We start from the raw sequence: 22,849 nt of genomic DNA, 5'->3' as shown, positions 1-22,849 counted from the left end.
GTTTCGTGGCCTGGTGACGAAAAGCTTTGAGTCCTTAAGGGATACATATCAGGGTCATATAATGTCGTTTGAAACCATAATGATCATTATATGTTGTCATAAACGTACGTGGTAGGCTTGAATTTACGATGTCACTACAAGTTGTGAACGGGTAAAATGACCGTTTAAGAGCATATTGGACGGTTCCACCGACCCAATTAGACTCCTTGAGGATATTAGGGACCATGGTAAAAAATCTCGACAATTAGTATTTACGGGCGAAAAGATGTTAAAATATTACAAAATTGAAGGCTATAATCCACGTTTTTTGATGAAATTTTGAGCTTTAAAGGCCCGGTGGCGAAAAACTTTGACTAAGAGATACGTCTCGGGGTCATATAATGCCGTTTGAAACCATATACTACCTCCATTACACATTATTTGCAACGATGACATAAAGGAGAGAGGAAAAATGTCTAATCGTTGCAAATAATATGTAACGGAGGTAGTATGATCATTATACTCCCTCCGTTTTTTTGATTGCATCACTTGAGGATGCACAAAGGTTTAGGAGAGTAATAAAATATTGTGAGTGGGTGAATAAATTAGTATAGTAAAAGTAAGATGGTGATCATGAAAGAGAAGTTATGTGAGAGAAGATAGATAATTTTATTATTTAAGTGGGGACCATGGAAGAGAGAGATGATAAAAAGATTTAAGTGGCGTTTATAATAAGAGAAAGAAATGATAAAATATAGGCCCTGTTTGGTAGTAAGCTTATTAGGGGTATATTAGCTTATTTGACTAAATTTAGCTGATTCACTAGTCAAACAAGCTAATACAAGTGTTTGGTAGTAAGCTTATTGAAAGAGCTTATTCTACTAAATAAGCTTTTTTTTTAAAAAAAAGCTCATTTTAGGAGCTTTTTCAATTAGCTTATTCATTAATAATTGTAAAATGACACTTATAACCTCATTTAATTTAAAATCCTATCTAAACTACCTGCCCCACAATTAGCTTATTGGTCATTTCACATACTCTAACACCTTTAAGCTATCAGCTATTTACCAAACACTTTTATATAATCAGTTAATACAATAAGTTAGTCAAATCAGTTAATAAAATCAGCTAGTCAAAATCAGCTAACTCAATCAGCTTCAACTTTCAGCTTTCAGTTTTCTCCCAAACAGGGCCATAATATAAATTTGCCAAATATAGAAGTGATAATTTATAAGAAAAACACCCATAATAGGAAAGTGATGCAAATAAAAAAAAACAAAAAAAACCCGGAGGGTGTATGTTGTCATAAACATTTGTGGAAAGCTTGAGTTTACAAAATCGGTGCAAGTTGCGAATGGGTAAAATGATCATTTACGGGCATATTGGATGGTTCCACCGACCCAATTGGATTTCCGGAGGGTATTAAGGACCATGGTAAACATCTCGGCGATTTTAATTTTCGGGCGAAAAAGGTAAAAAAAAAAATTACAAATTTGAAGGCAATAATCCACACTTGTTAGGAAATTTTGTGGTTTTGGGGCCCGATTGCGAAAAGTGGCAAAATTGAAGGCTATAATCCACCCCATGGTTTGTGTACAGGCTGGGTTCATATCATTTTCGGTTAAAGTCGAGTCCTCGGGTTGTGTCAGTTTTTGATAGCTTTAGGGTCTCATCATTTTTCGCCACCGGGCCCTGAAACCTCAATATTTCCTCAAAAACTGTGGATTATATAGCCTTCAATTTTTTAAAATTTTTTAACCTTTTTTCGCCCGAAATAAAAATTGTCGAGATGTTTACCATGGTTCTTAATACCTCCGAGAGTTTAATTGGGTGCGTGAAACCATCCCATTTGCCTTTAAATGAGCATTTTACCCGTTTTCATACAAGCTATAATACCTACGCTATGTTTTTCCCGAGATGTTTATCATGGTCCCTATTACCTACGCTCTTTTTCCTTAAAATTATATCTATAGTTTTATCAAACAGGCCAGCTACTTCAGGAAGCAAAGACGCAAAGTGCTCAAGCAAGATCCTGATGTTACAAGAAACTGCAAGGGGCCTTCTATTGAAATAAACCTACTATATTTGAGCGCATAGATTTTGCCAAATACTATAGACATTAATTCTGTACACAAGGATGATTAACGGCAATAAGTTTCGTCAGGATAGATGCAAGGCATGCAACAGTTCACCATTCATTCCATTCATTCAAGAAATCATTCCACATAGAAGTTGCAATTGAGTCTCGTAGCAACATTCCCATTTCCTCCTTTAAGGGAGGTCCTGATGGCATATCAAGCAGATCGTCAAAGTCTGGAACTTCTTCCATTATTTGTTCTTCAACACTGGAAAATAACCAATCATTGCAATCTTCTTGCCGGATAAAATTATGGATAACACAAGCGGCGATTACAATGTCTCTTTGAACCTGAAATGCATACTGAGGAGCAAGTTTCAGTATAGGAAATCGCTCTTTCAAAACATGGAAAGACCTCAAGATGGCTTGTCTTAGGGTTGAATGCCGATGATTAAAGAGCTCTTGCACATTTCTTGGTAGACAGTTAGCACCTTTGAACTCATGATTGCAGTATCGAACTCCTTGAAATGGGGCGACAAATCCCTCCATGTTTAAGTAGCCTGTATCTACAAGGTAGTATTTACCTGCAGTACATAATTTTCAGGTAAACAACCCGCGAGAAATAAGGTAAACACTCAGCAGACTCTGTATCAGATCTAGGTTTAATAAGTTAGGGCCTGAAGATTAAGGTGCAAATGTAGAAAGAAGATTAAGGCATACTTTTCTGGTAAGGGTTAACCATGAGCTTGGACAGAATAATTACACTTTTACAGTCAAATAAACAAGATCATCACCTTCTGGAATGCGAGGGAAATTCTGATCTGGGTCATCAAGAACAGCTTGCAGTACACGAGAATCTGAAACTGAACCTTCCCATCCAGGATATATAAATATAAACTGCAGATCAAAAGTACAAGCTGCCAAAACATTCTGTGATAAAAAACCTCTCTTGTTACGGAATCGAGTTTGATCTTTTGCAGGTACATTTGCAGGAACATGCATGCCATCTATTACCCCAATACAATCCTGAGGTACAAAGAAAGGGGGTTAATGTGCAAAATAATAGCCATAACTTCCATACAAATTAACATGAGTGTTTCAAAAGCATACTTTGAAATAAGGGAAGAGTCTTCTGCTAACAAGGATCTGTAGGGGTGTGTTTATAGGTGGAGCTTGTAGGAACTCACGAGACAATGACTTGATGGCCTTCAACACATTATTAAAATGCCGACTTATGGTCTCTCCAGAATGTTGAAACCTGTCTTGTATAACTCTATTACGCTCATTATGCCCGATAATGTTCAAAAAAATTGCTAGTTGCTCTTCAATCGAAACCCCAGCTGTATCACGAAGCATGCCTCTTTGTCGAAAAATGCCACATAATTTATGGAAGACATGTTTATCCATCCTAAGCATTTCACGACATGCATCCTCTGGTCCTTCCATTAGTCCAGTCATGTAATTAGGTTGATTAGGTGACAGACTATGGCGAGGTTGTTTATTTATACTATTAAGATAATAGTATCCAACTGCAGCAGCAACTAGTTCCATCTCATCCAATTCTATATCAAAATCCTCCATGCCAGCTGAGGTATCTGAAGAAATTGCATAGCACAATAGATAATTCATAACAAAAGGAAAATGGTACTTACTTTAAGTAGCAAATCTATAATATCAATAATTCATGTATAAACTTTCCTCTCTTTACAAAAATTTCATAAGGTGCCAAAGAAGGAATATACATTGAGTGCTCCATAGTAAAGACTAAATGCTAATCTGGAAGCTAAAGGTTAGATTTTTAAAAACCCTAAAAAGAAAAGGCCTCAATTAGGACTCGACAACCCCCTAAAAAGAAAAGGCCTCAATTAATACTCGACAACTGTGATTAACAAAGAGCTTACCTTGTAAAGAAAAAAATAATAATTTGTAATTTGTAATAGAACATCCTATTGTAGCTTATAAGCCAAATTAGATGAAGTAATTGATCTTATACGATTATACCACAGAATTGGTTTTGCACTTCCCCTGTAACCACATCAACCTTCTCTCAGTTTTAAGAGCTATAAAAGTCTCTCGTGCATTGGAGTTCTCAAATAAGTCTAAGGCAAGAAAATAGAGGCGCTGGTCAACACCTTGCATTTCATCCAAGACTTTGATGCATTTGCTGATTGAAAATCGATCTTCATTTTTCATCATTGCAGCAGCTCTCATTTTAGATGCAGCTGCTATTTCTAGCATAGCGTCAACTATGGCATCACCTGTTGCCTTGCGACTTCTTTTTTGACGCCCTGAACTTGATGGGATAGCAGAATGACGTTTATCATGCCCATCAACCAAGTTCATCTCCTCTCCAGAGCCAGAAGATGCATCCTCATCCACCGAGTTTAATGGTGCATTAGGATAAAGAGACATCTTCAAAGCCTTAGAAATGTCAACAACTGTCTACACCCCAGCACAAGGATAAAGTCCATAGTTAATCCATTGAAAGTCTTAACCATCATATGCTTAAGCAAATAGATTGCATCCTATGGTCAAAAATCCCAAAATACACTAAAAAAATATAAAAAAGCACATAAGAAATTTCAAGACTAGAAAATAAACTTGAAGTTGACGCTATTAAGCCACTAAATCTGTATGTTCTATATCAAAAAGAATGATAATTTACCTGCCCAATCCCAATGCACTCTGAGGCGAGGGGAGAAGCAAAAGAGAGATATATACAGAAAAAGTGCAAGGCAGAAGCTAGCTTAAAACTTCTTCACAGGGAAGAGCATTAAAATAAATAAATAAATAAATAAATGGTCAGCATGTAATTTATCTTAGAACTTAAACTCCTATGAGAAATCGAGTGAAGCCTATTACTATGAAAAAAACTGACAAACCACGTCAAACTTTGGATAGAGTAACAATCAGGATTTCCCCAACAGCCAACCCAATTTCATTGATAGTTTTGCCAAAATCTGAAGTCCTCAGTGCAGAGCAGCAAAACATGTTTAACCGTAACCAATAAACATGATCACATACCCTTTTTTTGTCCAGCTTCATATACTAAAGTTTGCTTTGATCTAATTCAATTTGCACAGGAAGAAAACAAAGCTACTAAAAAAACTTTCATGGGTTTTCAGCCCTCTACCTATGCCAAATAATTCGTAAACAATAAAGACTATTATTCTAGGTACTTCCTTTACAAGATAGGCTAGTTTCAAAAAATCATGGACAAAAGTCCTCAACATCCTTTATTCTACCCATGAGTCTCACCTTATCATTTATCACCATTAAGAATAATATTCTCATGGTCTCAATCTCATTAGGCCATTAGGGTGGGTGCAACTGTGCAAGATTGCAAGTAGTGAAGAAGCTTAGGAAAAACTAAAGAAAAGCAAGACGACATAGCGGCACGTTATAGAACTCCTAAATCAGTACATCCTACCAACCAGTAGAAGTTGAGACCCTGATCAGGACACTTAAGCCATTCAAGGACCACCATCAAGGTGTTCTCAAATTACACTTGACAGCAAACTAACTATAGTCAACCTTATTCATCAAACTCTTAAAATCATGGGCCTCCCCTAATCAAAGTAATGATAATGACCATACTTCCTCAAATTTCATATGACGCTAATAATCATCACAATCTTTGATTGCACAACAAACATCATAATCAAGTTTTTAAAAATCAGCAAAATTTAATCAAGGATAAAGTCACAATCAAAATTGACACACCATTAAATTATGTAAATACCCATTTGAAATCAAATTAATTAAATAAGCTTTCCTACAAATTTTCACTTCAAATTAAGAACCATAAACAATGTACATTGTACAATTTCATCGTTTCCTTCGGTTAATTAGAGAACTTAAAATATCAAAATCCAAATAATTACATATAAACAACATTAACCCAAGAATTTCCTAAAGCCCAATTCTTGCAATATACAAAAGAATTAAAATTTCAAAAAATTGGGATTTTTAAATTAATATAATCAAATTATCAAATTTACAGAAAATTAAGAAATTTCGCAGGAAATTAGGAGAGAGAAAGAGGGAATGAGGATTACCTAGAGAAGCTTGATCAAGTAGCAATTACAGGTAGATTAAGCAGAAGAGAAAGTTGCGAGGGAAGATACTGGCAGCTTAATCAAAATAATTGGAAAAAAGTTAGGCAGAAAAAGAAAGAGGAGAAAAGGGGAAGAAGGGTTTAAGCTCTCCTAATTGCGTGAGTTTGGCTCCTAGAATTCACAAACATGTTAGATTAACTAGTTGGGTCGAGTTTGTATTCGTGTCGAATCTAAAGCCTAAATATAATGGGCCGCGATTTTAAAGATAGAAATATTGATTGGATGCATATTAATAATTGAGTTTGCATTTCTGGAGAGACCATTGGATGACCAATGACCTGGTCATGAGAAGAGAGAAAGGACTTTAAGTATTAAAAAACTGAGAGAAAGATAAAAAGGGAGGAGAGAATGGAATGACCTGGTTATTAAAATGACCAAGATAAAACTTTGGTCATGAATATAATAACTGATAAGTGGCTTCATACTATTGTAAGGAAATGGGAAAGAGAGAGAAACTATTATTTACTATTTTCTATCATGACCAAAGTTTTTTTGGACAATTATTGAGAGTTTATGGTCATTGTTGGTCATGTAACTTGGTCATGGATGAGTGGAAAGAGAGAGAAATTATATAATAGTCAATGACCAAGATTTTTGGGTCATCCATTGGATATGCTCTTTTGAGGTTAAGGGTTCGATTCTCATTGATTAACCGAAAACATAATAGATCATGGAAAATTAGAGCCAAATCAAATGAAATTTGACTCGGCATCAAACATGGTCTTTACTCTCATTCTGGAAAATCCCATTGAAGCATAACAAGTTAACATTTAATTTATAGGGCTTAGGGTTAGTCAAAAAATGAATAATGGTAACTCATGTATATTAGTACGCTTAATTATGATCATTATTTTTGACTATATGGAAAGAACAAGGCTAGCTATTTAAATTGAGTTTGTGACTTATAGGTCATAGCAAAACAAATTGAGTTTTTTTTTTTTTTTTTTTTTTTTTTTTTTTTTTTTTTTTGAGATCATACAAAACAAATTGAGTAGTAGATTGGATTGATCTAACCACAAATTTGCCAAATTCACATCAATTTGCTAATCTAATGGTCAAACCACTCGTTACCAAACAAAAACACCTATTAGTTTTGAATGAAGGGAAGATTAAAACACTTGAATTATAAAATGGATAAATCCAAAACACAAAAAATCTAACTAATGTTTAGTCTACAAATTTATATATTCACTCTTCTTGTGTGAATTCTTTCACCACATACATTGTATATATAATGCCTCTATATATATGTCATCTAGATATGAGACTTCTTTTGCATGCTTAAGCTTATATTAACTGAATTTTGTAGTGCATACTAATACTATCATGCATGATACGTAAATCATCTATTAAATAACCTACATAATCAAAGAAGGGGACAAGATAATGTCTTGCTCACAACGATCACATAGAAAAATTCTTGGAACCTCTTCATTGTTTGGAATCCTAACACATCGAGTATGTTGCCAGACTTCGCATATATCACAGGCAACCATTCTTTCGCCGTCATCCTCTTTAGCACCACAGGCACAATCTATGCATCCATAACCTTGATTATGGCAATAATTTCCAAGTTCATATACATTCCATCCTTGCATTAGTGATCCATTCCCAAGCTCGTTCCCATTAACATCACCGATAAATCCTGCTTCAAAGATGATGTCCTTTCCTTCTTCAATCACCCCACAAACATAATCTGTGTCATTTGCATTAACATTGACAATTGATTGAATTACTAATCCTTTCATTCCATAATATACATCTTTGAACCATTTTTCAACCTCCCTTTTTAACTCTTCAATTATCATGCTTCCTTTAACTTTTACATTTTCGTAAGGCTGCATAATTTGCTTGTCTTTCAGCTGCAAAGTGCAGAACAAATCAACTAGTCCCTCCCCAATACTGAATTTGTTTCGGGGTGGAAGGTTTTGTTGATAATTAAATTCTTTGACAAGGTGTTTGCTGTCAAGGATCACCCTGCTAGCTATTAAAATTGTGCTTCCTGAACCTGATGTTGCCTTTCTTTCTTTTAGTGTGGATTTGTAGAGGTACATTATGTCCTTTGCGAGTTGAGCCCTAGTGACCGCCATCATATTAGACTTGGACTCCCTCAACATCAAGTTATGATCATGGCTAATGGACATATCTTCCAAGCAATATTCAAGAACTTTGGTTACAGGATTCAAGCTACGACGAACAAGGTATTTTCCCACAACATGATTACCAAGTGACTTGAGAACAAAATCTAACAGTCCTGTATCACCAATGTATACCCTTGCTGCATCCCTGACCTCTTGTCTTGACACCCATTTAGGCTCAGCCCTCTTTAAAGACTCAACTATGACCCGAGTGGCCATTTCAACTCGTTTAGGGGACCACCTACAGGATGTTTCTAGAAGGATACCAGGGTTGAACAGCTCAGAGGGCGCAGTCTCTTTTGGGAGGCGGGACCTGAGCTCTAGCATGAAGTGGAAAAGGTCACTAAGGGTTATTAAGGAATGCTCAGATAAGGCTTGGTACCGTGAATATAAGATTGGAAGGTAATTGTCTGAGGGGCTTAAGTGGTGGAAAAGAAGGCACAAGGGGATGTTCTGTAAAGCCTGGATTGATTTTTGGTACATGGATTCTGTAACTCCAAAGCTTCCACGTCCAAATTTGTAGTCCCACCGTGAAAACCAGGGCCCTCCATATGCTAGTCCATGAAGTAATCTCAAGTCCATGCCCTTCTTCTGAGATATGTCTGTTAAGCTCACTTTCCTGCATAACAAAACTAAATTTCATCAGTTAACTGTAGTCTGTCTGAAAAAATCACTTATTTTTCAATCAAGAGTACGTAGAGGAGGCATCATAGGGTCATATACGGCTAAAATACATACAAATAATATAATATAAAAAAAATTCCTGTCATGCCTGGTATTACTGTTGGTCTATTAACAATAACATGGCAAAACTTGAAGTACAGATAAGATGACTGATTACCTTGCACGCAAGCCAGTGCAGATGCGGTCCCAAAAATCCATGACCTGGTGACCAGTTAAGTCTGAATTCATTTCAATGCCATTAACACAGAGCAAATGCCCAAAGCCATTGCAGTGGAACACTCCATGCATAGTGTGACCCTCCAGTTCCACCAGGCTGCAGGACTTGGTACCGCATCTTGCAGCTAAAATTGTACCATCAGCACAGCAATTACCTTGGCAGCTCAAACATGTTGATGCCATAGCTGCAGTTTCCTTGGAGGGCACTACAAAGTGATACTTCATGTTGCAGATCATATGCTGTCCCCACCCTGTTACAATCAACAATTGCAGTAAATAGCACTCCTGAAAGGCCTCAGATGTTTAAGCAATTGCTTGTTTTTTTTATCTTTCATTCGTTGTAATTCTAAGATGATAGGGGACTTATGTAACCATACAGTATTTAAATAATAAGAGTAGTTGTTCCTCTTTAAAGATTTGAGATAAGGAAATAAATTATTTGGCTTTATATTGCTAATCACCCGAAAACCTCTGTATCAGAATAGCTATCCACTTATATTGTTAGCCCTATGGGGATTTGAGCACTGCTATTGCCATGGAAAGTCGAGGCTAAATTTTTGCTTTGAAACACTAACTGGTATGTCTACGCAAAACATGGGATTACCATCTTCTTCCCTTTCCTTTTGTGGAATAGTAATCGACAAGTTTTTGGTAAATTAATATGGCCCAATGTTAGAGAGAAAGTAGAGAGGATAAACTTACAGAGAATGTTTAGTTTTTTATGGAACATGCAAAATTAGTTATGTAAAGACAGAGGTAGTGTTATTAACAAGGCAACTTTCTTACAGTGTAACATAAAGCATTAGCTAGACTACAATCCACAAGTTTCAAATAAGTACCTATGTAGCGACAATGTTTGCAGTAGAGGTAGTTTGAAGTTTCAATTGGCTCCTCTATAACAAACAGAAAGACACGGTGATCAGGTCTATGGCGATGAACTTCCAGCTGAAAGGACCAGCTTATCATACCATTGGTACTATGGATACTCTCCATGTGCCCAAATTCGAGTAATGCTCTGACATTCTTCCAGAAAGGGCCATCGAACTGAGTGGGATAGCCCGGCTCACAGAAAGACTTGAACCTGAAAACCCTTTGATCTGCAGATGACCTTTTCCTCCTCTTGTTGCAGCTATGCAAGTACTCTAACTGTGACATTTCAACCGCCTCAAGAAAAAACAAACGAGTGTACAAAAATGTTAGTATCTAGCAAATAGAAAGCAAGATATCAGTTGAAGGAGAGAGAGTAAGATAGAGAGAAAGTCTCAGAGCTATATACCGATAATGCTGCTCGATCACACGGTAAGTGCCTTCAAATAAAATTGGAGGAGAATACAATGAAATTAGCTATATGTGTTACACTCTCTGCATGAACTTTGTCAAAAAAAATATTAGTACCATGCAAACTTGTCGCAACAACGCTTGTAACAACTGTTATATTAAGGTTAAATAAATAAGAGCATGCTTTTGGTCAGATGAAAATGATACTATAAAATGTTACATATTCCGTTAAAATTTGTGGTAAGATACGGATGCTATAATGTGAGCTTACATAAGAGGAAATAAACATGTAAATGCAACATTCCTTTGCCAACTACCACATTCAAGGTAAAAATAATAAATCCAGATTATATATTGATGAACTATGAACTACTAAATACGAATCATGTTCAATAAAAATTTCAATTAACTGTACTTTCATTACACTAGCACAAAATAGTCCAACTTTGATGTATCGTTATTGTATAGATTACATTCTACGATCCTCATAAATATAAACTAATCGTCATCTTTGACACTAGGATTTAAAATGGTACATATTTTGCTAATCTAATCATCAAATTATGAATCAGGCTTTAAGAGATTACATAAAGCAAACAAAATTTGAAGAGAATTACAACACAATTTGCTAGCACCCTAGAATCTTAGCCACGGATCTCATTTTGGAGATAGTTGTCGACAAATGGGACATTGAGAAGAGCCCTCAGCACATAAGAGTCACTGTGACATAAGCGGCCTGTGGCGTATATTCTCACAGCTGCATATTGTTGGATTCTTGGGTTCCTCAAGAAGACATTTAACCACTCAAAAATGGAAATTCAAAACGAAGATTCCGGGCTCATAGATGGTCTGAGTTTAGACGGCATTTGCATAGGAGTTTGTGAATTACGACCAAATCTACTTTTAAGTGTAGAATCTTTCGGCGTGATGGACATTCGGTTCAATGTATCATTAAACTCGTCAAGATAATCATCTTCAAAACTTTCTACAATCCCTTCATCTCGGGATGCTGCTCTATTCGTTTCTGGGTAGAAAACATCAACATCTTCGTCGCTGCTGCCTTCATCATCTTCATATGTTTTACGAACCATAGACCAGTACACAAAATTTGGCCGAATGGAACTGCAAAATTCAAACAATGGTTATTAACAATGGAAACTATTCAGAAACCACAACACCAGGGACATATTCATATTATGGCCATGTTTTATTAACTTTATCTGCACCTAAAAACAAGTTCATATAAGTTCTAAAAAGGGTAGATAAGTTTAAATAATACATGTACAGGAATACAAATAACTTTAAATAAGAGTTAAAAAATACCCAAGTTCAACTTACAACTCATATAAATTGTAATAAGTTCAGGTTTATTTCATACAAGTAAATTTCAAGTTACTTAAAACACTGTAAATGGAGATTACACCGCCGACTATAAGATCCTTAAAACATCATGCCAAATGTATACAACATCCAATCCATTACTTCGCTTACACTAGGCACATATGCCAAGTCATTTTTGCCTTAATTCGCCACACAAACTAAATATGCATACCATACATAACACTTGGCATTAATCATCTTCACATCAAATTCTAATTTCAGAGAGGGAATATTCTACTCGTATTTTAAATTATCTTTAGGGCTGCTATGGTTCTCAAAAGCCAAAACTATAAAGGGTAATAGTAAAGTCATAGTGAATGAAAATTACAACCAGCTTCCAATGTCATTTTCTACACAGAAATGTCTTAGAGAATCCTTAATAGAAGAAATGCGCACAATTGGAGGTAAGTGAGAAAACTTTAATCAGACTGAAAAATGTACAGAATGAGGACAGCAGTTCACACAAAGCATCCACTTAAATAAAGTTTGATTGTTCTGGAATAATAAATATACTCCGTAATTATACTAGATATAATGAATGACATATAACTCAATATAGTGGCATTGAATTCGCATAGTGAAGATATATGATAGTCCATACAGACATTCTAATAGAGAAAGTATAATAATCACCTACAATGGCTACAAAGCAGGGACAAGGGATTCATGTATTACTGCAATCTACACAAGCAAATGGTCTTCATCTGGCATACCAGTTAAGGGAATAATTTATAAATCCCTCCTCTCTACCTTCACTTCATGATTTACAAAGAATAAAACTAACAATATTAAGTGAGCATTTATATTGGGAGTTTTTCAATGCCAGGCCCAGATCATAAGTGCAATGTTTGTAGCAAAAAAATATGGCTGTTATCTTGAGAGTCGAGAGTTATCAGCAGCTCCTAATGAAGGTACCCCTCTCATATCAGGTGCCAAAAATTTATTAACTATGCATGCATATAATGACCGACAGCTTGGCTAACAATAATAGTATAGTTATTAATTGGATCGCATGTCATCCCCTACATCATATGCATAGCACACACACATGGAGCATGGTATACAAGGTAGTGAACATTCCCATGGCTAAGTTGTGTAAAATATTATAGAGAAAGAAATAATAAAAATAAGAAGAGAACCTGTCACTTTTCCTCAATAGGCATGGGTCAAATGGAAAGAACATGTCAAGCCTTTCAATCCCACCAAAAGCTTTAGAAAGTTCAGACTCTAGCATATCATGAAAAACAGGAGTACCACTTTTACGAAGTAAATTAGCTGATTTTGCTTGCTGTAAAAATTCCTCTACAATTGATGGCAAGCAAACCTGATTGTTGGCATTTATAAAATAAAATAAAATCAACATTAGAAAGGTCTATCAAACATTAAAAAGGCACATCAAATATCAGAGGAGAAAATTTCAGATAATTTGACAATTTTGAGCAAACAATTAACCTTCAAAGGCTCCAAATGACTCGTAAATATTTGACTCAAGGGAAAACCAGAGATTTGTGATTTCAGATTTGGAATGTCGATGATAGATCTCATACGGAAACAGAGAACATACATGATGGCCTGCAATAGAAGAAATTAGAAGCTGCTGCATCCTAAAAGAGTAGCAAAACTAGTTTCAACGGACGTGTAAGAGAATTACAAAGCAATCCTTAAACTAAGACTTCAACAACATTTCATGCTTATCAATAACACAACATAACAAAATGTACTAAATGTCATCAGAGGGAGAAAGGGGGGTGGGAGGGGGGACAAGACATTAATAACATGGTTTTCGCTTGTAGAAAATAGCCACTTCTATCAATTTCAGCTCAGATTACAGAATGTATCCAGACACAAAAGTTCTCAGATGTTTTACTAAAAAAAATAGCTCTCAAAATTCTTCAGATTTATAGGTAAAGAATAGGAAGAATTAGATACTTTTCATTTCCATTTTTCAATGATGTACACAGAGAATCAGAGATGTTGAAACCCCTTTACATTTTCTTTTTTTCTTTTTTTTTTCAGGATGGGGGGGGTTATGTTTCAGATATTTACAGTTTTACAATGATCCACAAATGAAGATTTATAATGCAAACTTGGAACAGGGGTGGGGTAATTATGTTTCAGATATTTACTGTTTTACAATGATCCACGAATGAAGATTTATAATGCAAACTTGGAACATTTACGCCAAGCAAACAACCTATGCCGTCTATTTAAATATTTTTCTTGTTATGGAAGAGGGATGTTACAAAAATTTTCATTTTACTTTTAATTATAAGACGAATACATATAATACCTAAAACTCTAAAAGGCTAAAATATTATACACTCTGTTTTATCAACACAAGGATGGCTAAACTCGCCGCTGGATGTATCCATTTCTTCTTTATTCAATTTTTGGCAAACACATTTTATAATTTGACCCATTACCCCCACAATATCTACACATTTACTCGCATTTTATAATTTGACCCCTCAGCCACAGTATCCAAATTTTTTTCTTATTACACCCCACTTTCCGATACACGTCTATCAATTTATCAGCAGTTTTCTGACACCACTCAAATGCTCAACTCTCCTAGAAATAAAAGCTAAAAGTAATGGAATACATCAAAAGAAAACACAGCTAGTATATTGTTTCAAGATGGACCATTTTAATCAACATATTTACATTGTATGACAAAGGACCACTTAAGCAATTTGTCAAAAAGGGCACATAGAACAATAGAGAAATCGAGCTGCAGGGGAGTAAGGATATTACCTGACATCCAGCATAAAATACTCTATGAATTTTTGGATCAGAATTGCCACTTTGAAGCCTGCAATAATCTGAGCAGCACTTGGCAAGTCTGAAATTTTACGAATGTTAGAAATTGCCTTTATCTTGAAAAATTTATCACAAATCAAATAAGATTAATAGCATTTAGTAGACATTTGCACCAAACTGGATTAGATAAATTAATTTCACAAAAATGCTGAATCAATTACCTTCCCAAAATGTTCACAACAAGGGGTGTAGACAGGAACCTTCCACGGGACATGAAACTTGCCAGATATGCAACAGCACTCATCCTAAACAAGATCAACATGAGAATCGTAAAACGAAGGCCCATTTCACAGCACCCAAAAACAAAAGGGATGTAAAATAATTAGCAACACAAACTACACATAAAAGCAGTACAAATATCAAATGCCTGGTGAATAATGAAGACATAAAGGTAAGATACCAGATTTCATGGTAGGAGTAGGTCAACATGTACCGTATATTGTACGTCTATAACATGTGTGCATGCTCTTATTTTTTTTTTCTTTTTTTTCTATAATTGCAACATGTGCACTTGGAACAAATTTTAAGGAAAAGATTAGAGTTAAACAGACAAATTAATAAAAACACCAATAACTCAACATGTCCCTTTACCGAAATTCCAAAGGGAGTGTAATTACAATCTAATATGTTCAATGCCTACAATTGCAGGAATATTTATAAAAAACTACAGCATATCACATTTATCACATAGTGGACATATGATTATACCTAGTAAGTGGGGGAAAGCTGCAGCAAATATACATATCCGCAAGAAATTCAGCAAATCTTGTGCCACAAATTTCGGAATCTAGAGAGCAGGCATAGAAAATCACAAACTGCAGCAAGAAAAAATACAGGTTACTATAAAGTGACTAGAATCATCAAAAATCAAAACTTCATCAAATAATGTATAACATGAGTGCATCAATTTATTTCTCTAACAACGTGCCGCATGAACCATGACTAACATCAAGGAAGTATAAGTATGAAATAAATGGAGATATACTGTGAATAAATAAAATATAAATAACACCTTGGGAATTTTTTTATTTTTATCCTTCTCATCTATTGTTAGTTCTAAAGTATTAATTTTAAAGGCAAAATACTGGGAAAATATACCCTTGAAAAGTTTCCATCAAGATAGCATAAGTTAACAAAAATACAGGAGTGCCCTTGACTTTGGGAAAGAAAAGGTATGATGAACCTTACATTTAGTTAATTTAAGCCTAAATTCTATGATTAGTACTCCCTCTGTTTCACATAGACCAGCCTAGTTATTCTACTAATTGAAGCCAAAGAAAAGAGGATAGAGAACGAAATTGCGTTTTTTTCCTCTTTATGGATAAAAGAGAGAGCCTGATTCAAAGAGAATGTAGATTAATATTCATTTGTTGATAACTTATCTACATTTCTCCTCACTTTCAAGTACACATTTGTTAAAGAAAGTGGACCAAAATAAGGTAACAATTTAAAAAAATCATTTTCAAAAAAAGTTAATTGAAGTCTTAATTACTTGACAGTTTAAAAAAATTATATCTTAAGCTTTTAAGGGATACAATTAGAGAAAAGCTATGGTACTATGGTGAGGAAACCGAAATGATTTTGTTAGAAATTATGGGTTTCTTGAAATGCCTTAAATGACAAGGCACCATATATAATGAGTACGGAGTACTTGAGTTTTCACCCAAAAAAAAAAAATGGAGTACTTGAATGGCTTTATAAAAATGTTAAAAGTATATCAATCATTATTCAAAACAAAAAGATGCTTTAGCTAGAAGTATATAGCACTGGTACAGTGATACCCCTCAGTCAAAAGTATCCCAAAGTCATTCAGCGCCACTTTGAAATACTTCATAGTCATATCATCACAATCACATGACCTCAAAGATTGTTAACTTTAAAAAATCTATAGTTTACTCATGGCTTAAGGTAATTGCACCACGAATTGTATTCCACCATGAAATATGAAGTGGCCTCAACTTCAAAGTAGAAGGAGAAAAAACAAAAAATTCTCATGTGAAAATTCAGCATCAAACCACAAGCACGCAACCACCTAAAGATACACATAAGATTTAGATGTAGGAGGCTAAGAGCAAAGAGGAGTCTCAAAACAATATAAAAAATGATCTACAAAAGTTTCTTCCCAAATGTTATAAAGTCTTCCAGGAACAAAACTTTATCATGTGAACTAGTAGTACATTTAATGCAGATAATCTTCGTAAACTGGATAATTCATTCTAACAGAGTATCATGAGATACTTTACCTGTGCAAATTTAGACTTGTAAGCATTCAGAACTGTAATCTGAAATGACTGGAGGAGAGATTCAAACACCTAATCATATTCAAAGAAGAATTTAGAATAAAAGGCATTGAGATAGTACAGAACATAGGTATGTGAACATTACTTGACACAAAAAGAAATTCAGAAAGTACCTCAACCAAACGACCATTGTCTTTGCAATACTTTAGATGCTCAAAAGTAGCAACCATAAGGCTATCCAATTTTTCTAACTTGTCAGTTACTCGATTTTTCCAAAGACGTCTCTGACCTGAGGTTTCTCTCACAAACTGCACAATTCAAATTGGCATGATATCAATAGATGCTACTTAAACGGGCTTTAGGTTGGGGGGGTGTAAATGGGAGTTTCTTCAAGTATAGTTCTTCATCATTACCAAAATAAAGTTCTTAAACTGGCATTAATTGAGCAATATCAAACCAGAAGAGATCCACAGATGCATAATTTAGTAATCAAGATAACAAGAGAATCAACATACCCCACCTCCATCGTCATCATCATCCTCATCATCTAATATCTGCTCGTCTTCCAACTCCATCTCAAAAATGCCTTTCTGAGGATTCTCCTCTAGAATATCATCCCATCCAACCTCCACCTACACATACCACAGAACAATAGCAAAACAGAAGTAAAAACTGTCATTTTAAAATGCTAAAACAAAGGGTATTTACATAGAAAAACAAAATAGCTAATGATTATTTGAAGGTAATGGGTGTAGCAAAGTGTTGTCTCTACTACATGTTACTTCAGCATACTCACGTCAAAATCTATCAGCAAGTCAACCACAGCCATGATTAGCATTCTCCTGCCAACCAGCTCCCCAATAGCACTGCTTTCCAGCTTGAACATGTTTTCTACAAACATCACCACCACCTACAATAACATCTCACATTAACAGTGATATAATTGAAAGAACACGTGAAGGCACAACAAAATCACATCAACGCAGATTATATACTTTTTCTTGACACTGCATAGAGATATAACATAAAATAAGAATGGCAAAGTGGGAGGGAGGGAGGGTAAGAGCACTGAATCCACAAATTGCATCATTGCTGTTTAGCCCACTACGCAAATTATGACTTCATACTAAGGTACTCCAAAATTCCCCACTCTGACTGCTAGGGGTCCACTATCTCCCATCTTGTCACAAATGTCAGGCTTCCATCATCCTCTAATCTGCCTTTAACCTGAAAGTCCATGGACTTTGTCACTATCTTCTTATCAAAATGAAAAGCCATTTCTTCCTTCCCTTGCTTTCTGCCAGCTTGAAGACAGATGCAATAACAAGAGGTTGAAATAACTACATACAATCCTGAGTATTTCATGGAAGAAAGAATCCCATATATTGGTTGGCATATTGGCAATGATCATCACCCAAACAATAAACATGACTCTCTGAAATAGACATCTTTTTAAAAGATATGAGAAATACAACGAGTTACAGCAACATACTAAACATAACATCTGACAGGTAGGATGCAAAGACCATATAACGTATTCATCCACGAGAAGAAAAAAAATCCTTGAAAAGTTCTCTTCCTCCATCCTCCTCCAGTAATCTGACGGCAACCTCTCTCCCAGCCTGATCACCCTCCTCCTGGGCTATACCCCCTCTTTAATCATTGGAAACTAGAATGATTTAAATCAAATTATAGACTAGACACTCTTCTCAATAAAACCTGTTTCATTATTCTTTACTTAGTTGTTCAAATTTGAAATTTTATTGTCCTTTCTCTTCATTAACCCGTACTCTTTAATTTAAAAATTCCAGCTTGAAGAAGCAACATTGATGTAGTTCTATCTTCTTTCTCATTAATTTTTCGCTAATTTTGGGTTGATTTTACAATTGTTTGGTTAGTATATATTATTAGTTTAGAATTTAGTGGACTTTCCTTCACTAAGTTTGTAAACTAATTTAACATGCTTCTTAAGTATTTAAAACCTTTTATTTTAGCCCTTATTTTATCTAATGAGAATGTTCATAGTTATTACAATAGGCTTAGCATTATTTACAAGTAGATTACAATAATAAATGAGCAAAATTTAATTTTAAATCGTGATATACACAAAACCATCAAACTTATAGATGCTATTCCTGAGTTCTTTCAAGATTTGTTATAATTCCATTTGGTAACTCTTTGATAACAGCATCAAACAAAGTGTAGGGAAGGGCATATACGCATAGATTGCATACAGCTCATCACAAAAATTTTACAGCAAACACATCCCTTTTAAACTGAGAATCAGGAATCTAAACTTACAGTTTCTTGCAGGTTATTAAAAACTTTTGGCATTCTCTGCAAAACAATGGGTAATAATCTTGACGGCGCAAGTGGAACCAGGCCTGAAATATATTCCAAAGCAGAATGCACCCTAACCAAAACGTGATCCTTCTTTGCAACACCATATGGCCACTTTAGAGCTTCTATGAACCTCTTGGGAGGAGTGAAGTTGCATACAAGCATATCCAAACATGAATCAACATATTTACCACTGGAGACAGCCTGCAGCATGTGAAGTGAGACAAGAGAAACAAAGGCCTTACAGAATCAAGGTCCATATATGATCACATACCAGGGATATAATTAGCTCGATCAAAGCGTCCATGACCTCGGGACCATAGCTCCACAAGCTCATATTAAAAATCTGTACAATCGCACAATCTAATTACTATACACAGCTGTGGCAAGACACGGGTGTGAAAAAAATATTACACTAGGAACTAGTGGATCAAGCAGATGCATTAAACGCATAGTATTAAAAGAGTGCTCTAGAGTAACAAAATAAGTGAAGCTTGTTGGGTCAAGGTAATCTCATGGATCCTGCTATTCTGCTAAAAGCTAGTCCTTCCATCAATCCATCCTCTAATGTTTTCCAAAAATTCCCTATCTTAGACAATCCCAAATCCCAGATAGTTTCTCACTTCTTTTTTGGGTACACAACACCATTATTCCCCAAATATACCCTTGTCGCCACAAATCTAGAAGTAATTTGTTTTCCGCTTTTCTCTCACCCCATATGAGTTATGATTCCATGTGCACCAATACTAATGCTTACATCAACTACAGCACGCTATGTGTCACCCAATCACCCATAATCAAGATGTATACTTTAAGAAGCCGAGGAAAAAAAAATGCACCACAATAAACGGCTATAAATCACTATATATTTCCAGCCAATGGACAATGAAAAATAAAAGAGGATTCATATGAGACATGTACCCATAAGGAAAAAAGGAAAGAGAAGTTAGAGGACAATATTAGTAAAAACTCAGGATCTCACATGAAAATTAATTCAACAAATTTAATGAAATGAGTGCAAAAATCTTACGGTATCAAGAAGACTCCCATGGTGCACAGTATCTATGCATGAAACTGCACCGGATAAGGCCTTCAAACTTGTCTGCCAACCAATGAGAGATGCATTTTAGCCAGAAATTGCATGTACATAGTCTACAGACTACTACCTAAAGCAACTTCCATATTGAATAAAAGCTTACCACAAGCATAGCCACATCCTCGGGGGAGAGATGATCATTGTAATGTAGCAACCCAATGAGTTCGTTGTAATCATCATTCTCATCCTACAAGGTGCATGTCAAACTCATAACGCACAGCAAAAACAATTACAAAAAAATGGTAATTTACATCACAGTACTCTTCCCTGTATTAACAAAAACTCTAAGGGCATATTGTTTTCAATTCTTCTTTTTGTAAGCTCAATACTCCTTTTAAACTTTTGATATTTTCTCTTTCTTCCTTGAAATTTGTACTTGAAATTTAAAGAAATAGAATCTTGATAGTGTTGATCTTATTGAAGCAAAAGGAAGATATAGTAAAGTACTCAGCCATTAAAGCACATCACCCATAACACACTCTCAGCAAGGGCAGAGGAAAGTATGTGCCCAAGACTCCAAGAGTAAAACTGTACTTAAAAATCCACAATAAAATCATACCATCGGCGAGAATAAATTTAGGTTTCATAAATCTTTTGTACTCTGTAACAACTTTCTCATCTCCAATAGTGAAACTCAAAATCTATTTTTTTTCTAACACTCAAAAGTCCAATGGTATTACTCTCCCATGAATCTCAAATTGGGATTCCACATTACCCTTATAATTTGTATCAATAATACTTATGCAAAATTTATTAAAAAAAAATGACCTACTTATATTTGTAGTTATCAATTTGCTAATTGTTCTCATTTTTGCTAAATCGTCTAATGTTGAGCTCCCTTAGGAGTTTGGATAACAATCATCGTCTCATCCTCCTCTTCCTATTGGAGATGTTCTTGTACAGACTCAATTCCGATTTCTTTCAAAACCAATGCGAATTGATTGATAACAAAAAATAGCTAAAAAACGAACAAACAATTAACAAAATGCATCACCCTGAAGCCAACATTTAAAGAAAAAACCTAATTAAATCACCCAATCACAAAATTAAACACAATTTAATACTATAATCAACAAAAAAATCACCTCAAATCAAACACTTTTCACTTCCTAAGCATCAAACAAATTCAATTCATACTTTTACAAACACAAATTTACCACATCAAACACTGAAAAAAATACAAAAAAATCACCAAATTAAATCTCAAAAATAATAAATTACATACCGAAGAAGCAGATTTAAGAGCTTGACGAATATGAAAAACAATTTCAGAATCAGTTCGATCAATATTATCATCAGCCTCCATATGTTGATACTGTTCTTCCTTGGTATAATTCGCCGGCTCAACTCCCATGATAATCCCTCTGAATTATCTCTCTCCTCCGAACTACGGCGGCGTTGTTTGCCGGAAAATTGATCGGCGGCGAATTTAGCGGCGGAGATAATTGGGGAGAGTTTGGAAAAACCCTACGCGAAAGAGGAGAGAGAATAATGGGAAGTAAGCGAGGGTTTTCAAAGGGTTTGGAAAAGTACAGGTGTCGTCGTTATATTTGGTTAACCGATACTAATTTTAGGGTTTTTATTTTTTATTTTTATCGCCTCATCGGTTAATTTCGCGCTTAAAATTGCAGGAATGAAAAGTCGAAAACAATGAAGTGAACTAGTTTTAATTTCTTTAAAAAAAAAAAAAAAAAAAAAAAGTGAACTAGTAGTTTTATAAAAATAAATTTTAAAAAAAAAAAAAAAAAAAATTGAACTAGTGATTCCTCAAAAGGTAAAAAAAAAATGAACTAGTGAAGTAACTAAAACTAAAAGAGCAAAGAGGGTGATGAGTTCAATGTGTATCGACTTGTTTGAATGCTAGGTAAGCATAGGTTATTTTGTCTTGTACGTACTTTGCAAGTTTGCATGTTTGAATAAGGAATTGGTATGATAACTTATTTGAGTCATAAGGTATGTACTCCGTACGTTATAATGTGTTTGTATCTCAAACTTTTTGTATTAATTTTTTTTATATACGAAATTATATATTTGAGCAAATTAATGATTTGAAGTCTCACTTTTTCATTATTTGTTTGTAATTAAATTTGGATCGAATAATGAAATGAAACAATACCTCTTTTCATTTTCAATTGATATTTGTAATTGAAAATTTTATAAAGTCCAATGAAAATCGAGGGTAGTTAGTACTCTCTTGGTTAATCCAAAACAAGAAAACATATTCAAGTGGAACTTTTTATTTTCATCTAATATGGTAATATGTAGTTTGAATAAACTTTTTACCATGCGTATTTACATTTTTTTATGCTTGTGAGGTGTATACTATTTCAAATTAGTTTTGTTACTACATTTGGCTATGCAACATGTAAATTTCATTTTTTTTTATTTTTTTATTTTTTTATTTTTTTTTTTATTGAGTGAGGAAAGCTAGGTCAGCCTCTTTGATTGAGGATACCTAAAGCATCCTTTTGGACTACAATCCT

General features: G+C 34.8%; 3 protein-coding genes across 3 annotated transcripts; all 3 read right to left on the bottom strand.

Annotated features, from left to right (window-relative positions):
• Positions 1–3,647: 3,647 nt before the first annotated feature.
• LOC145606073 (uncharacterized) lies at positions 3,648–6,243 on the bottom strand. The gene is made up of 2 exons (XM_081662132.1): positions 6,115–6,243; positions 3,648–4,498 (listed from the first exon to the last, which is right to left on the bottom strand). The coding sequence occupies exon 2, from the start codon at positions 4,466–4,468 to the stop codon at positions 4,052–4,054; it is 417 nt and encodes a 138-aa protein (XP_081518258.1). The 5' UTR covers positions 4,469–4,498; positions 6,115–6,243; the 3' UTR covers positions 3,648–4,051.
• A 1,204-nt stretch (positions 6,244–7,447) lies between these two features.
• On the bottom strand, positions 7,448–10,367 carry LOC145606302 (PHD finger protein MALE STERILITY 1-like). The gene is made up of 3 exons (XM_081662316.1): positions 10,052–10,367; positions 9,154–9,463; positions 7,448–8,931 (listed from the first exon to the last, which is right to left on the bottom strand). The coding sequence occupies exons 1-3, from the start codon at positions 10,365–10,367 to the stop codon at positions 7,533–7,535; spliced, it is 2,025 nt and encodes a 674-aa protein (XP_081518442.1). The 3' UTR covers positions 7,448–7,532.
• A 509-nt stretch (positions 10,368–10,876) lies between these two features.
• On the bottom strand, positions 10,877–21,890 carry LOC145604914 (RNA polymerase I-specific transcription initiation factor rrn3-like). Its single transcript, XM_081660900.1, has 15 exons — positions 21,592–21,890; positions 20,470–20,553; positions 20,301–20,372; positions 19,545–19,616; positions 19,232–19,474; positions 17,727–17,840; positions 17,446–17,562; positions 17,104–17,238; positions 16,934–17,002; positions 15,399–15,505; positions 14,852–14,935; positions 14,625–14,712; positions 13,323–13,442; positions 13,010–13,194; positions 10,877–11,612 (listed from the first exon to the last, which is right to left on the bottom strand). The coding sequence occupies exons 1-15, from the start codon at positions 21,718–21,720 to the stop codon at positions 11,309–11,311; spliced, it is 1,923 nt and encodes a 640-aa protein (XP_081517026.1). The 5' UTR covers positions 21,721–21,890; the 3' UTR covers positions 10,877–11,308.
• Positions 21,891–22,849: the final 959 nt, after the last annotated feature.

This window comes from Chenopodium album, chromosome 22 (assembly GCF_948465745.1).
Source record: "Chenopodium album chromosome 22, dcCheAlbu1.1, whole genome shotgun sequence".
NCBI lineage: Eukaryota > Viridiplantae > Streptophyta > Magnoliopsida > Caryophyllales > Amaranthaceae > Chenopodium > Chenopodium album.
The sequence above is the reverse complement of the archived record's forward strand: the minus strand, read 5'-3'. Positions and strand labels throughout refer to the sequence as shown.